The 15330-nt window shown below is 49.4% G+C and overlaps 4 protein-coding genes across 4 annotated transcripts; 1 reads left to right on the plus strand and 3 right to left on the minus strand.

The window, feature by feature from the left end:
- Positions 1-831: 831 nt before the first annotated feature.
- Positions 832-3177, minus strand: TGME49_202450 (hypothetical protein). The gene is made up of 2 exons (XM_018779207.1): positions 1914-3177; positions 832-1364 (listed from the first exon to the last, which is right to left on the minus strand). Exons 1-2 carry the CDS (start codon positions 2453-2455, stop codon positions 1298-1300), a joined length of 609 nt encoding a protein of 202 aa, XP_018637401.1. The 5' UTR covers positions 2456-3177; the 3' UTR covers positions 832-1297.
- A 943-nt stretch (positions 3178-4120) lies between these two features.
- TGME49_202445 (hypothetical protein) lies at positions 4121-5583 on the minus strand (the record flags this gene model as incomplete). The annotated part of the gene is made up of 2 exons (XM_018779206.1): positions 5114-5583; positions 4121-4605 (listed from the first exon to the last, which is right to left on the minus strand). Exons 1-2 carry the CDS (start codon positions 5148-5150, stop codon positions 4121-4123), a joined length of 522 nt encoding a protein of 173 aa, XP_018637402.1. The 5' UTR covers positions 5151-5583.
- A 414-nt stretch (positions 5584-5997) lies between these two features.
- TGME49_202440 (hypothetical protein) lies at positions 5998-10159 on the plus strand. Its single transcript, XM_002367488.2, has 4 exons — positions 5998-6710; positions 7472-7586; positions 7886-8200; positions 9111-10159. Exons 1-4 carry the CDS (start codon positions 6560-6562, stop codon positions 9373-9375), a joined length of 846 nt encoding a protein of 281 aa, XP_002367529.2. The 5' UTR covers positions 5998-6559; the 3' UTR covers positions 9376-10159.
- A 159-nt stretch (positions 10160-10318) lies between these two features.
- On the minus strand, positions 10319-14999 carry TGME49_202430 (hypothetical protein). The gene is made up of 2 exons (XM_002367487.2): positions 12850-14999; positions 10319-11773 (listed from the first exon to the last, which is right to left on the minus strand). Exons 1-2 carry the CDS (start codon positions 13887-13889, stop codon positions 11146-11148), a joined length of 1668 nt encoding a protein of 555 aa, XP_002367528.2. The 5' UTR covers positions 13890-14999; the 3' UTR covers positions 10319-11145.
- Positions 15000-15330: the final 331 nt, after the last annotated feature.

Raw genomic sequence — 15330 nt, forward strand, 5'->3', positions numbered from 1 at the left:
GTCGAGGAATGTCTGCCGCGGTCGGAGAAGCTGTGGTGTGGCTGCCGACATGCTGATAGGATAACCTAACCAAACAATGAGGGTTCTAGACGGTTTGCCACCTTGATGTATCATCAGCATGCAACAGTGACGAAGTTCAACCATTATAACTTCGTTGTGCAACTCGAATGCGCATCTCACTGCCTGAAGCTCATGCTAGCAGTGTGCTTGTCGACCGAGAGGCAAGCGACTGTAACCACAGCGCGCCTTTTTTTCCTTCGTGCGACGAAGATTTCTTAGATAACAGACAACCAAGTTGTCTATTTCTGGTGTACACCGCCACTCCAACGGACTGCTTAAGAGGGACATCTGTGTGCGCACATTGCACAGCAGATATCCAGCGTAACTCGTGCCTTGTGAATCCTTTATACTCTTCCGGGAAATCATAGTTCCCAGGGGGAATGTTTCGCGCTGTGGTGGTACGCGGTCCCGTTCCAGAACGAGAGTGCAGGCGCCGCAGGCGCAGTTGCTCCCTGTTTGCTCGCACCTGGTTGAAAGATGAGCAAAATACTAAACCCTGGAGAGACGCGTAAATGTTGTACTGCTATCTTCCATTTCTTTATCGCGCACGTGAAGATGTGGCTTCTACCGCGGATGCGCGCACGGCTAGAATGTCGACGCGCTTGTGCACGAAGCAGAGAAATGCCCGCGAACAAACTTCTCCGGCGACCTATATCTAAATGGGCGTAAGTGGAGGCACGTTCGTCGTGTTCCTCGAGGAGGATTTGAAAATGAACAACTCAGCACGTCTATACACTTCGCGACGACCTTGTTGTGTTTTCTTGTCAGCGGCTGCAGTCGAGGAATACCGCTTTTCGAACCATGCCAACAAAAGACGACTGACGCAAAGTACCAGACAGTACATTTTACCACTAGTCACATAGATAGGAAGGTAAAGAGAAAGTTGCCATGTATCTTTGCGTATAGCAACCAGGTACGGTGGAACAGATATACACATGCGAGTCTAGAAGAGAGGCTTCCACGTGTGTAAGAAAGAGAAAAACACTTCATACACGGACACGGTTGCTCGGAAAAGGTAAAACTACTATTTCGGAGCGTACCCTCTGCCGGCTTTCTTCGCACACGGGGCTGCACGCACCACCCCCGCGGCGCCGTCTGTTTGCTGCACAGGCAGCTCTTTAAAGAAGTCCAACTGACAATCGCAGCAGACCAGGAAAGCCAAATTGAGTCCACCGGAAATGCATCAGGCGAAAACATTCAGGCAGACACGAGCGCCCAGACATGAACAAGAGTTCTTCTAGGAGCCTAGCCACCGATAGTTCCACCCTCCTACGTGCCTTCCATGTTTGTACTGTTTCTTGCTCCTGCATACAGACGCAAAAAGTAAATCTTGAAAACATGAGTTTTTCCGAATCAGCACAGTCACCGCGCGGATGCCACGAAAGAGGCGACAAACAGCTCGTACCAAAAAAAACTACCAGGACGCTTCTCTCTCCATTAACATGAAATTAAGTACACGATGTGTATATACACAGATTTGAATCGTGAATGGACTTCATATCATATATACCACCATACCAGCGTGTATCGATTCGTAGTGTATCGATACTGGTGGCGACACAGTTGTCGACAGGTAGAGCCAGACCTTCGTCTGCATGATGTGAACGTTCAGATGAATGTCCGTATACGGCGCATCAGAAAAGCGATAACCTCGCAGTAAACGTGTCTTTGTCACCAGCTAAGTTTCTACTTTTGTCCGATGTCTTCCCCTGCACTCATGAACGAAGAACCGAGCACTGTTTTGGCGTCCATCTATTTACTTAATAGATGAGAGGCCCCGAAGAATCCGTTCAGCAGGAAGGAGACTACCAACGAAAGCATCGCGGTGGTTCAACAGTGTGAACTGTCCCTACCTCCGTCTGTCGAGACGCATGCCCTTTTTCCGGGGCCTTATGAGCATGATGTATCCGCCGAGAACCGTTCCACTTAAAACAGAAATGCGTAGAATGCCGCGAAGGAGATCCTCTTGTTGCTTCCCGTTCCTCATCTGCCTAGCATCTGCATGTGCACTCGAGCTACAGTGGCCGCGGCATTCAGAGGTGTTTGAGCCGGAAGAACGAGAAACAGCAACGGAGGATACGCAGCCTGTCGACCCTTCGCTGGTGCGAAAGACCTCCCGGTCTCTCAGGATACGTTTCACTCCGTCACTTGGTGTCTGCAGAACGTCCACGGAACTGTCTGGCGAGTTTCTACACAGCGAGCGACATGAACCGGGAAGCCACGGAGTTAGCAGGAGGCGGGACGCGTGAGGACCTTGCTCGCGCGGGTGGACGGAGTGGAGTCTGTTGTCTGTGCACGCGGAAGCATTGGAAGGGGGAAAGCGAACAAAGTTTCGACACAGGGCCTCGCAGGGCCACCTCCGCAGACAGCGGACTGCAGCCAACCCGTGAAACATCGTGTGTTCTTTTCGGAATGGAAGCGCGGGAAAACGGGGGGAAAGAGCTGTTATCAGCGGTGTAACAGGAAAAAGAAAAACGTTTCGGGAGACCGTCGAGTTGCGTGCAGAAAAGCGACATCCAGGGGGAGCCGGACACGGGACAGGACCGAAGGAGCAGCCACTGTCGGTAAAGAGAAAGAGGGAAACAGCAATGATGGGACAATTGAGTAGTTTGTTGAAAAAGGAGTCCACAAAAAAGGACGGGAGTCGCAGGGTATTTTCAGTGGCCACGATTTCCGGTGTCCAGCACACCACCGCGAATCTGAACCCCGAGAAAACTATAGAGCATGCTGGCAGCTCCCGTGGCGATAACGGACAAGTTTGCCAACTGTGGATGGTGGTCTCTCCGCAGTCTGAGACGGAGAAGTGACTTCGAAGTCAAGATGGCAGCCCCTTTATTGCGCCCCAGACTGTTGCATGCAAGCTACCGCAACAAAACGCTTCTGCACAAATCTCTCTGGCCCGCAATATGGACACCGAGCACCTTCCTCTCTTTTCCCGGGATTCTGTTGGCTGCGAGTGCGTCCATTTACAGCTGACACGGATGTGGCGAACCTGGGAAGCTCTAATTTCGTGGCTGGAATGAAATAAGGTCGTTCAAGTTCGTGGTTCTGCCGGACGGCGTGTAGAGCCTCGTCAACCCGGTCCAGAGCAGAGCGTCAGCATCCTGTTTTTGGGTTGCTCGAGATCGAACGAAACTCCAGTCGAGTACACAGAGACCCTAAAAAAACAGAGGACAATGAACGTGACTCCAATGATGAAATTCAAATCACCCAGTTCTTTTTTTCGACTCATGGCGTGCACATTTACTACCAGAGAAGGGGTGTTCCCGCCACAGGTTCGAAGGCATCCGCAAAGACTGGTTGTAAGAAAACGGTTTAGTTTAGACCTTGAGACATGAAAGTTTCAGTACTGACAGCTTTTGACGGACGAATTGAAAGCGCAGTGCCGCAAGATATAACACCGCTCGTTCGAAGATTCGCCTATAGCTCCACAGAGCCTTGTGAATCTCCGGACTCTTGTGCGTTTGACTGGTATTTGTTTGAAGAGATACAAAACCGGTGTCTACGCTGGCCTTGAGACAACTTGTGCATGCCTACGTGAACGTTTTTGACACGTATTTCGCGGAACAACTGCGCTCTTTTAATCTTTTTATTGAACAGCAGCAGCATACAAAGCGCGAGAACTTGGATCCGGTAAACAAAGATAGTCATAATCGAAATCACTAGTCTCACCCAGAGTACATGCTCTCGAGAAAAGGAGACTGCCTCTCACGGCTTCCCAGTCTAGTCACTCGCTAACTGGTTTATTCTGCAGCACTCGCCACTTCCGTGAACACTAAACTCCCTGCGGATTCTCTACGAACCGGTAACGAGAGAGTGAAGCTCTTTTCGTTCCCTCCGAATCGGAAGTATCGCGACCGTACTTTGCCTTGAGTTTTTCATTTGGATTTCAAACGGCGTGTCAGGCGAATGTACACTAAAACGCCCTAGTAAGGGGTCCAACGTAGAGGAAGGGCGGGTCAGTCTTGCCTTCTCTGCAAAAAACGAAGTTTACGGTTTAAGTCCGTCTTCGTTATTGGAGACGAAATACTCCAAATTGTTGCCCATGTGCTCGGTTGCTCTAGCGCAAACGATGATGATTTGAGGCCATTTCGAAAAAGGATGGGTAAAGCAGGGGTAGTGCGGGGCAGGAGAACCCGGATGGGATGATTTGATTCCAAATCATCAGGCAACATGTCCGGCGATGATCACGGAAGAAACAGTCTCCTATGAGCGTTCTTTTCCGCCGTTTCAACTCTCCGCATAATGTTGGGAATCCGGGAGTTTTGACACCAACATCATGAAACATTCCCTGACCATAGACTCGACCTTGCCTAGCTAGCTCGCAGAACTGAGACAACGGGACCCCGTGAACGACAGACACGAAGCTTAAACAAGTGCGTGTAAGCGTTTGCATGTGCAGCTCCCTCACATACTCTTGGCCAATGAAGGATGCTCCACTTTTTACAGCCTGTCTCTCTGGGACCTTTGTCTTTTTAGGTAGTTTGTAGTCCAGGCGGCAACCGAAACCTGCCTGGGAGAACTTGCCTTTGCACGCGTGACCTCCTGAGTGGAGAAAAGCAAGCACACTCCGAGTACATAGGCTTTTACCACAGCTTCAGAAGTCCCCCATCGTACAAATACTTATAGAGAGGAGTCTCTTTGTCGACCTTTCCGTGTTGTCATATTGGAAGAGTCGCTCGGCATCGTTTTTTGGAACTACATTCTTCTACAGGGCTCTAAAAATAGCAACCTCTGAAATCCCTTCTGCACATGTTTACACCCCTTCAAGGCTTTCTAGCCCAAACCAGTGAGCACATAGTTTCAGAGTAACCCGAGTCAACTTCAGAATTCCATTTTTACTCGTGCGGCATATATTGCCGCGGCGCTAAAACATCTCTTTCTCCGGCATCAGACGGCTAGGTAGCCGTTCCTACATTTCGGTCAGAGCGGTGCTGTCGACTTAACTTGCGCGCATATCGGATCGCAGAAGTCAGCGGAAAGCAAAGAAATTCTCTCGTCCGCTGTCCAGAACTGAACAACGCAAATCGAATAAAAGGAGACAGCATCCTACCTTGGAGATAGAATGGGTGACTCCAGTTACGAGACATAGACGGCCGAGTTCTTGACGATTGCTGTACACCGCCGCTCACTGAACCGCGGAAAACAGCTCAGAAGGCTTAATTTCAATATCATAAGGCATTAAAGACACTCACATCCGCACAGAGAACGAAGCACCGCGTGAAAGTTTTAACGTCGCCAAGAGGATCCCTTGATACCTTTTTAGCCCTGTTTTCAGGCTGGCAACAGAACGCCTACTTGAGTGAGTGTGCCGATGGTAGTAGACGCTTTTACTGGATTTGAAAGAAATTTCCACTGTCTTTTCACAAGGTGTGCATAATTGTCGCCTTAAAATCGCTCTGAAAATCAACAATTCCCCTCCTACGAATTTGCTGTCCTTCGTCGTGCGCAGACGCTGTTTCATTCTGTAGTCAAAATACCCTCCAGTAACTGGGTGTGTAAATGTCAATGCAAATCGAAATCGTTGTGTCGTTGTGTCGGTACATAATTCTCGTCTAGAGACGACTAACAGTGCTTCCTCGTTGCGAGCCAGAGACTCAATTCGCTACCCCGCCCTCCGTTGCGTGGTGTCTCCGTTTCTGCATGCGTCAGATTTCCGCCGTGACACAGCGGCTAAAGCGCGGTACGACGACCACGCTTTTGCTTTCGTTCGCTTCTGTAGCGTGCCCTAAGAGACTGCCTTTGCACACGAAAAAATCGGTTAAATTCCCCTGTTTTCAAACAACCTGCGGATCCTCCACTGCGTCCACGAACCTAGACGCTTGTCTCCGCTTGTCTCTGCCGGTCCGCAGTCGGCGTCCACTGATACGCGCAAACTGTTATCATGGGTATTTCCGTGGTTTCCTTCAAAATTTGTGAAAGTGTAACCGTGTGTAACCTCGATGCTTGAAAAGAAAATGCGAACGCAAATCTCTGCGCGTTTTCCCCGTCGCAAGTAGAATCTGTGTCCCGTAGGTGGAACGCCCAAGCTAACTCCTGCGCGTCGGCACCTGCCGACTTCTCAACCACGCCAAGTAACCGTTTCGGCGCTTGGTGTACTTCGCTCTTTTGTTCCAGTTTTTCTCTTCTTAGTTTACTCGACAAGCTTCAAACAGGCACGTGGACATATGACCCTCCCCTGCCAATGTATATATATAGGTATATTTGTATACATCCGTATACATGTATGCTTATGCGTGTGTATGTGTACGTCTATTCGTATGTGAACGAATGTTTGTCAGTTACCCACTTTTGAGCATATGGAAAGTAGGGAGAAGTGAAATGGAGGGCAGACGGATTTCATGACTCGCATTCTTCCCCCGATGCCGCGAACGACTACGCCCTGTGCATGCATGTGGATTCGTGTCTGCGCCCGCTGAAACTCACTCCAGATGCGCACATATGTATACGGAGGTAAATAGATGTTTTACACATTGATGAAGTAGACGTGCATCTGCGAATGCCACTCAAAAGGGTGAAAGCGACAGCAATGGGCGGAAGGCTGTTTCGGAATTCGAGCTTCGGTGGTTACCTGGCGATGTCAAGGGTCCTTTTTTGCGTCTTCTGCGTAACGCTTCTTTCCACTGAGGCATGGCATCTTCCTGAGGGAGGTAAGCTCGATCAGAGTTGAACTCCTCTAACCGAGAAGTGTCAACGTAGATCCACATACGGCCATAATTTAACCTTGTTCTCACTTCCCGTAGCAAGGGGGAGCCTCCTGGGTCGATGCATGCAGCTACCTGGACAGAACCGTTTGCCCTGCCTCTTTCGAAAATCGGGCTTTTCAATTTCATATCTTTGGAAAAATCGCCGCCTATCTTCCTTCACTCACGACACGCAAGTCCCTGTATCTATCTGTCACTATCTATCTATCTATCTATCTATCTATCTATCTATCTATCTATCTATCTATCTATCTATCTATCATTGCATCTATTATTCTATCCATCCATGTTGCTAGCTATCGATCTGTCTATCTATCTCTCACTACGTCTTTTTGTCTCTCTCTCTACCGATCTACCTATCTATCACTATATCTATTACCCTGTCTGTCCATCTGTATATATATCTACCTGTGTTCTATATTTCTCTGTACACATATCTCTCTGTATATATATATATATATATATATATATATAAAGCGATCTGTATCTGTATCTATATGTATATATAGCTATCTGTATATATATCCTATATATATATATATATATGGGTTTATGATACGTAGAGAGAGACAGGTAGGTAGGATGGAGGCGTGCAGGATCTTTGGTGACGTTTGCGTTTGGGTCGCTTGTTGTGTTTTGACCGGCTCTCGGTGGACACGGGTGTTTTTTTCCTTTCGTGCATGCTTTTGTTTTCATCACACAAAAAGGCAGCACGCGTGGGCCCCCAGCAGAAGCGACGGTCGACGAGCTGCATGCAGCCCTCGAGAAATGGGAAGGAGACGTTGCCTTTTTCTTCTACACTTCCTGGGACACAAGCAGCAGGTGAGAATAACACACAGTTTCAAGTCCTCTCTTCATGTGCACCAGTCAGAGAGTCTCTGCTAGGATCCCAGTTTAGCTTGATACGCACGCGTGTGTATATCTATCTACATCTGTCTAAATCTCTCTCTTTCTCTCTCTCTCTATATATATACATATATATATGTGTCTCTCTACTTTTTCATCCATCTCTTATGTTTTCGTATATATGTATGCCGAGTATTCACATGAGTTGAAGCAAATGGCTGCATGCACGTGTGTCAATAGAGATATGCATACACGATGATTGCTTTTTGCGTCAGGCACCTTCTCGGGTTGTGGGACCAAGCACTTCGGTTTTTCTCCGCCTCTGGACCGAATCCGGAGAAGACCAGCTCGTCACGTCTTCTGAACATTTGGCGCCAGTTTGTTCCTCCTCTGGGGTCGCTGCAGCTGCGTCGCTTCGACTGTGAAAAGAGCGAAGCAGCGCGCAAGTTGTGTCGATCTCTGGGTCTGCCTTTTCTGCCAGCCGTTCTTTTTTTCTCGTACGCGCCCCTGCGCGAAGAGTCTGGCAAACGAGGCACATGGTCGTTCTTCGACGCAGACGCGGACAAGTCTCTCCCTCCGAGGTCTGCTCGGTAAGCTGTGTGAATGGGGGACTCTGTTTAGAGTCTCTGGCGGGAAAAAACAAAAACAACTCTCTCTTCTGCTACATTTTAGAGGAGATGGACACGCATCAGTGGGTAAACGCGACGATAATTCTGTCCCCATGTTTTTGCCACGATAGCAACAAGCACGAACAACAGCGAAGGGTGCGTTCGACGCTAGGCGGAGCCAGGAAGCTGGTTAGGACCCTTCATGTATGGGAGGGCGTTTATGTTGTCTTTGTCAGTTTTGGTAGACACACCGTGGTCTCTTTAAAAAGAAAGAAAGCGCGGAGGAGAGGGGCACTTCTGTGGGTGTGATAACGTACGGTAGAAGTTCAGGCGAAGCTGGGCAGGAGTAATTCGGCTTCTCCCTTACTGGAAGTAGAGGTGCATGCTGATCAGAAACACGAGTCTGGATGCGGTATCCTCGGCCGTTACATGGCTTTCCATGTTCTGGAATGGACTGCTGGTAAAGAGGTTGGAAACTGTCTCTCGAATTTGCGGAAACGCGATTAAAAAACGCACATTTGTTTTCACCGGCACGTCCGCTTTGTAGATGTCGATTCCTGAGCACACAGATGATGACAGGGATACCAATATACTACCGATTTCCGTGGAATTACTTTCACCACCGCGCAGTATGCTAGAACATCCATTCAGGTACGACGTGAAGTGATGTTACGAACCGGTTGGTGGGGAATATTTCAGCTCTCTGGGAGTAAAGCGTTCGACAAACTGGAAGTGGTTGTAAGACGATACTGATGTAAGTTTCAGTCGTGTTAGTGTCGGCGCCCGTATTGCTCACCAGTTACGTGCTTACAAATGTACAGCATTACTACACGCGGTGAAACGGCATACATTACCGTGTTGTAGCGTATTCTGTGCGGTTTTCGCTTTGTAGGTTCAAAGGCGACTTGTTCATGTACGACGCTTTGCTGGACTGGCTACAGATGATGCGCAGAATCTCTTACGTCCAGCAGTTGCTCGAGAGGAAAGGACCGGAGACTGGAGAGAAAGTGTGTGCGGTTGGGTCGCAGTCTGCGACGGAGAAGGAGCTAGCTGACTGTCGAAAACGGCTAACAGAGTTAGAAGCTGAAAACGAAGCTCTTCGCCAAGAGACCCGCCTTTTCCATCGACGTGAACGCGACACTGAGAAACCCCAGTGATCCAAGTTGAAAATGCACAAAATGAGTGGAAGACACCGAAAATGGAGAAACAGCAAAATCGGAACCGTTTCCCAAATCGGATTTTTATGTTCTCGGGTAAAACGCAGAAGAAAAACAACTCGCTCCCCGGGTACAAACCGTTGGGATTATGCGTATTGTTTCTAGTGGCGAAAGTAAACGCCCCGCTTCTTGCACACATGCCTCTTCAGGCGATTTGCGCATCTACATCGTGTTTCTCTGTCGACAGTCATAGTTTTCACAGCTTCGCGAGTCCAGAAGGCTTAGGCAGGAATGAGAATTCCTGCAAGCAGATCGCGGAATTTTTTAAAAAGCTGCCTACCACCGTTCGCGCTGAGAGCCAACGTTTTACTCTCTAGGCAGCGCAGGATATTCCCCACAGATTCATTAAGAATTACCATCGACACAGGTTCTAGTTTTCTTATACCAACTATTCTTTGTCTTCGGCGTTGGATCTGCGTTTTTGTAAGTCTAAGTACAGCAGGGAAGGTCGCGTTTAACAAAAGTAAACGAGCACCCTCTTGGATGCACACAGCAAGACATAATCAATCCTCGAAGGCTTCGTACCTAGTTGACTGTTGCAGGAGCTGTGGACAAGTGTGTAGAAACTGTCCTTCCATGCGGTTTCAAAGAAACCGAGACGTTTAAAATAAACTAGAGGAGCACTGTGGTGGCAGAGTGTGTCGGATGATCGAGAATGTGAACGTCTCTCGTTACTACGTCTAATGCAGCCACTTAGGCCTGTATTCTGTTGTTTTTTCTGGGGAGTATATACTGCGAGTTGGACTGATGGTTTCGACTTTGAAGGTCTTTGTGTACCGACTCCAAGTTTTTGTGTTGAGTTCGCCCGGTTTCGAGAACAGTACATCTGTGGCTCTATTCCGGGCACACCTTGTACTTTGTCGGTGTGCTTTAAATCTGAATTCACCTTACAATTTTCTTAGTTGCATTTAGTCGGCAACTCGCGATATCACCCACACGTTGTAAGAGACACCAGATTCGAGTCCAGAGCTCTCCGTGTCTTGCCGAACCAAACGAATTGGTTCTTATCCAAAGAACGATACATGCAGGGAGTGAGAAATGAGACAGCTCAGATCCTCTGTCAATGCACTGAACGCGACTCTCAACGAAGGCGTGCACTTGACTCACCCGCCAGCCTACATGTGTAGACGTGCATCCACATGTACGCCACATTTCTTGTCCTCGAGTTTTCTGAAGCCCGCAGATTTCCATGGTTCATCATGCCAGCGCACAGCCGTTTCTGTGAATCGATGACCTGTCCTTCGACGGAAAGAGCAGTTCTTCACAGCCAGGATGTCCTCCCTATTTGGTTCACGGACACGTAGATGTAATGACCTATTCACTTGTTCGTTTTGGCAACACGGCCTCGAAAAATGGATCCACATCTGCATGTGCAATGCAGCTATATCTGATTCTGCACAGCCGAGAAACTCGAATGGGCGCCGATCCTCGACACGCTACTCTAAAGAGCCATCACGTAACTGGAGGGTGTGTGGACAATTGCTTTTTTTCCAGCTTTCTGCGTTGCGAAGAAAGTGGAATTTCACAAGCTGCCAAGCGTTGGCGGGACAGAGGCTTCCCGTTCACAAACCAATCAAGAGAGAGTACCGAGACGCTCTGCTTTCGCTTTTGTCCTGCGTTGACATTTCGAGGACGCGCATGTGCGCTTCCCTCCTGGACAATCTTGGGTGTATTTCGGTCGCCCCTGTACACGCCGGTAGCTTCCTGCTTCTAGCCACACTTTCCCCTTTCCGCAACACTTGCCTTCGATGTGTTGCGTCCTTCTTCTGCCAAAGATCGGTTTCGTTTTCCTCGGGCGCTTCCAGTGGCCCTTCTACCATCTACGGCTGCGCGGCCTTCCAACATTGTTTGTTCCTTGCCTCGCTGTCGATTTCCTCGCGCTCGTTCGCCGCCATTCTCTGCATGCATGCTCTCGCTTGACGTGCGACTTCTGCCACCAAGGGACGTTTTCTGGCCTGCAGGAAAGCCGCGTTCGTTTCCTCCTCTGTCTGCCTGGACGCGATGTTCTTGCGTCCGTTCACCTCGGCTTCGCTTCTCTCGCACAACTGTGCCGGCAACGACTCGGTCGCCAGCCGCTGGTCCCCTCTGCTTCCCGTCTTCTTCAGTTGCCTCCGAAGAAGAGTCTTCCTCTTCGTCCTCCGAGCTGCTTTCACTCTGTTTGCTCTTGAGCAGTCTCCGCGCTTGTTCGCGTCCGAACACTCTCTCTGGACTCCAGTCGTCGTCTCCCTCACTCGATTCCCACATTCCTACGTAAAAAGACGACAGCCGTGTCTGCTGGCAACTTGTCCGCTTCTTCGTCTGCGTCTGATTCTTCGCTTCCTCCAGCAACGCCTGATATCTGAAGGAAGCAAAGAACACGCTCGAACGAACACGAGCTCGCTCCGGCTGCATGTGGCCGCCTCCCGAAACCATGCCAACACAGCAAAACTTTGATTTGATAAACAAGACCTTCAAGATCTAATTTAGGAGACAAACTTGCAAAGATGGTGTCTAGAGAGATCTAGATAGATGTAGATATGTAGACAGATTAAGCGGCGAACAGAGGTCAGCATACACTGATGTGGATGCAAATAAACAGACTTATATACTCCCAAAAAAACGCAACTTAGGCCTTCGCCAGAGCAGCCACAACGCTTCAGCAACCGAGCAGAGCTGAGTTGAAAAAATCGTGACGATGAGAGATGGAAAAAAAATCTATACACACAAAACAGGGAAGGACTCAACAACTCTTATACGACCACATGATCAAGGCATGCAAAAACTCGCTCGGACAACATACAAAAACTACCGCGGCTTCCTAGAGCGGTGAATTAAACGTGTCCATCAAGATCGGAGACTTGTACAAGTGTACAGAAACTTCTGCACGCAACATAGATAGATGCCATAAATACATTTATAGGTAGACACAGATCTATAGGTAGTCAAATTGATGAAGAGAGATCAGCATGCGTAGACCTGAATGCAAATAGACACATTTGCAGATAGATAACATAGAAATGTATACAGATACAGGATGAGGTTATGAAGCGACTCAGAGAAATACAGGTATGCATGCATGCATCTCAGTACACTTTCAGGTGTCTGTGGGTGCCAATCAAGAACGAATCAGTACTTTATAAATAATCAGCGTTTAACGTTAGAGCACGCGTTACCCTGACAGCTTCCGCACAGAGTTTCGGTAGCAGTTGCTGCTGCGCGTTCTCTGATATGTAGGGAGAGTAGCAGACCATGAAGATGAGTATAGAATGCAGTTGTTTCCTGTGGTTCTATGTGCTAGACTCGAACACTAATAGACTTCGAGTCTTTCATTTCCTTTCTTCGAGAGAGAAATAATATTCGCGTCTCGGCAGGGACAGCGATACCGTGGCTCTCTCCTCCAAAGCTCTCTGTTTTTCGTGGCACCCTCAGTCTAACCTGGAGGCTCGGAAAATCCGAGAGGGCTGCTGTCTCCTGGGCAAGGTCGCCTCCCAGTCAGCATCTGTGTCATCTTCTTCGTCTTCTTCATTGTCTTCGTCTTGGTCCACTCTGTTTTTTGTCAAGCGCCTGCTACGGGCGCCTTTCTTCCCGACAGTCGCCCTCCCTTTTGTGTCCTTCTTTCCTTCCGCTTCTTCGCCCTCTTTTCCTAGTTGAGAAAGGTGCGCGATGCTGGCCTTCTCCCGTCGGCGACTTTCGATTTGCCTTCGAGACTCACGATCTAGGGAGGCCTCCTGGCTGTTGCTTTCCCCTTTCCTGCGAAGAGGTCTCAGGGCATGATTACCCTCGTCCCTGCAGTTTGACAACGCGCTCCTCTTCTCGTCACTTCTGCCGCGAAACGGAGAATTCGAGTGTTGGAAGAGATGTTTCGTCTCCTGCTCCTCCTCCGCGTCTGTGTCTGTGTGGCTTGTTCGATGCCTCACCTCGGGACTCCGAGTGTCCCTCTCACGCATCCTGTACTCTGTCTTCAGAATGGCTCTTCGCGGTTTTTCTACCTGCAGTTGGGCCACCTCGGTAGTCGCTCCCTTCTTCTTGTCCCGGCGCTTCTTGCGTCCTTCTGGGAAGGCGCGAAGGACCTCCTGACATCGACCTGGTTTTGTGCACAAGCCGGAGCGCTCTTCGTCGAGCTCGGACGGCGCCTCTTCCTTGGTGTTTCTCCGTTTTTCTTCCCCCTCGACCCCATAGAACGAAGAACACCGAGCCACCAGCAGGTCGGCTTCCATTTCACAGAGAGACGTGCTTTCGAAACTGCAAGAGCGACTCTGAAACGCCCCACTGCTGGTCCCCGGCGCCAGCGAGCTGCTGGCTGTGGATTCACCGCAATCCACGCACGCGGAAAGTGGCGTTTCTGTCTCGCGGCAACTCGTAGTAGACAAATAACTTGAAGTGCCTCTCAGCCTCCTGGCCGACGTGCTGCAGAGTGATGAGGCATCCATTTCTCTTAGGTGGATGAACGCTGTTCTCTTCTGATGTAGGTGCATGCATGAAGTGACAAAAGACACACAGAGGTGGCGCACACGCGGGCTCAGTGCCTTTTCCCGCGTCGATTTACCCCAGGATGATGGTCCTGGTTGCAGAAAGACGGTTAAGAGTCACAGAACCAAAAGTAGGTTCATACGCGGTCGCTTCCTCGTGCTGTGGTACGAGCACGCTGGTCCGCTCGTTGTCTCCTAACGAAACAATATGTCCATTCACAGTCACTTTAGGTACGGGTGACATTTATACAAATATGTGTGCACACTGCATATCGTACGTACGAGTACTTCTGTGAATAAACGGGGTGAATGAAGCAGGAGTAAACATCTTGGCGAATCGGGAACCCCTGTTCGGTATCTTCAGACGTTCGTCTTCTTTTTGCGTTGTGAAAAAGTCACGTCAACGGGAAACAAGAAACAGACGCTGAAACGCTTTCTCGCGTGGCGCTTTATACCCGCACTACACAAGTAGCAACAAGTGGCGTACGTCTGCGAAAACAGCAAGGAAACGTCTTTTGTCCCGCTTCATCCGAGCCAGCGATCGATCTTACAAGCCGCATGTCAACGCTTTCCTGGCGACCATTACAGCTTTTCAAGAAGGCGAAACCACAAAGAAAAAGGGATGGAGATATAATGCGGCAAATATGTGGCTAAAATAAAGGCGAAGGGAACGAACAGGGAAAAGTGATTTTTGCCGCGACACAAACCTTGGCACCAGACCACAGCTCGAGTCATGTGCAGACAACGGTGTGCTGCCACTCTCTTTTGCCAACCCGAGTTACCGTTTATTCGTTTGTCTTCTTTGCCACGCGGCCTCCGTGTTTAGTCCGCAGACTCGCTGCCACATGCGCACTGGTTAGTCACTTCTTCTCCGATAGGGGGAACAACTGATCAGCACTGTCCTCGTTGCCGGACTCCCACGACAAGTTAGAGGTCTTGTCGCAGCTTGTGTTCCGTTGTTTTCAAAACGCGACAACGAGACTCGTTCTTTCCGGAACCCCTTTTCCTAAGTTGCCGACCACAAGAATTCGTGCCGTCTTACGAAATCGCCATCAGCGCTCGCCTTTACAGATAGGTTTGTGCAAGGCAGATTTCCTACGCTGACAGAACTCAGCCTGAAAAAGAAAAAAGCGGGTCGTTGTTAGAGGGTGACAGCTGAGGTCGCCGGACAACCGAGAAGTCCGGAGCTTTCCGGTTTCGCGCCGGCTCTGGACGCAGTACTGAAAGAAAGGCACAGGAACAGCGAAGAACTCGGATTTCGAGGAACGCGGGAATCCATGTATAATATATTCACCCCATGTCCCAAGGAAGTGAAAGGACGCAAAACGACCGGGTTGAGCTACACGGAAACTGCAGCATAGTACCATGCACCACACCTCTGGCACTGTTCTGTGGCCAGCGCTGTGAAACGACAGATGTTCCTTGTCACTTCACAACCTCAGATGCG

Source organism: Toxoplasma gondii, chromosome VIIa (genome assembly GCF_000006565.2).
Source record: "Toxoplasma gondii ME49 chromosome VIIa, whole genome shotgun sequence".
In the NCBI taxonomy this organism is placed as follows: Eukaryota; Apicomplexa; class Conoidasida; order Eucoccidiorida; family Sarcocystidae; genus Toxoplasma; species Toxoplasma gondii.

What these genes read in the sequence shown, in the direction of transcription:
- TGME49_202450 (XM_018779207.1), bottom strand. Translation starts at nt 2,455, where the DNA reads ATGTTTCACGGGTTGGCTGCAGTCCGCTGTCTGCGGAGGTGGCCCTGC. An exon ending in ATGCGTCTCGACAGACGGAG is followed by an intron (nt 1,365 to 1,913) that starts GTAGGGACAGTT and finishes GTCTGTATGCAG; the next exon opens with GAGCAAGAAACAGTACAAAC.
- TGME49_202440 (XM_002367488.2), top strand. Translation starts at nt 6,560, where the DNA reads ATGCCACTCAAAAGGGTGAAAGCGACAGCAATGGGCGGAAGGCTGTTT. An exon ending in ATGGCATCTTCCTGAGGGAG is followed by an intron (nt 6,711 to 7,471) that starts GTAAGCTCGATC and finishes TCACACAAAAAG; the next exon opens with GCAGCACGCGTGGGCCCCCA. An exon ending in CTCCCTCCGAGGTCTGCTCG is followed by an intron (nt 8,201 to 9,110) that starts GTAAGCTGTGTG and finishes TTCGCTTTGTAG; the next exon opens with GTTCAAAGGCGACTTGTTCA.
- TGME49_202430 (XM_002367487.2), bottom strand. Translation starts at nt 13,889, where the DNA reads ATGCACCTACATCAGAAGAGAACAGCGTTCATCCACCTAAGAGAAATG. An exon ending in CGGATTTTCCGAGCCTCCAG is followed by an intron (nt 11,774 to 12,849) that starts GTTAGACTGAGG and finishes TGCTTCCTTCAG; the next exon opens with ATATCAGGCGTTGCTGGAGG.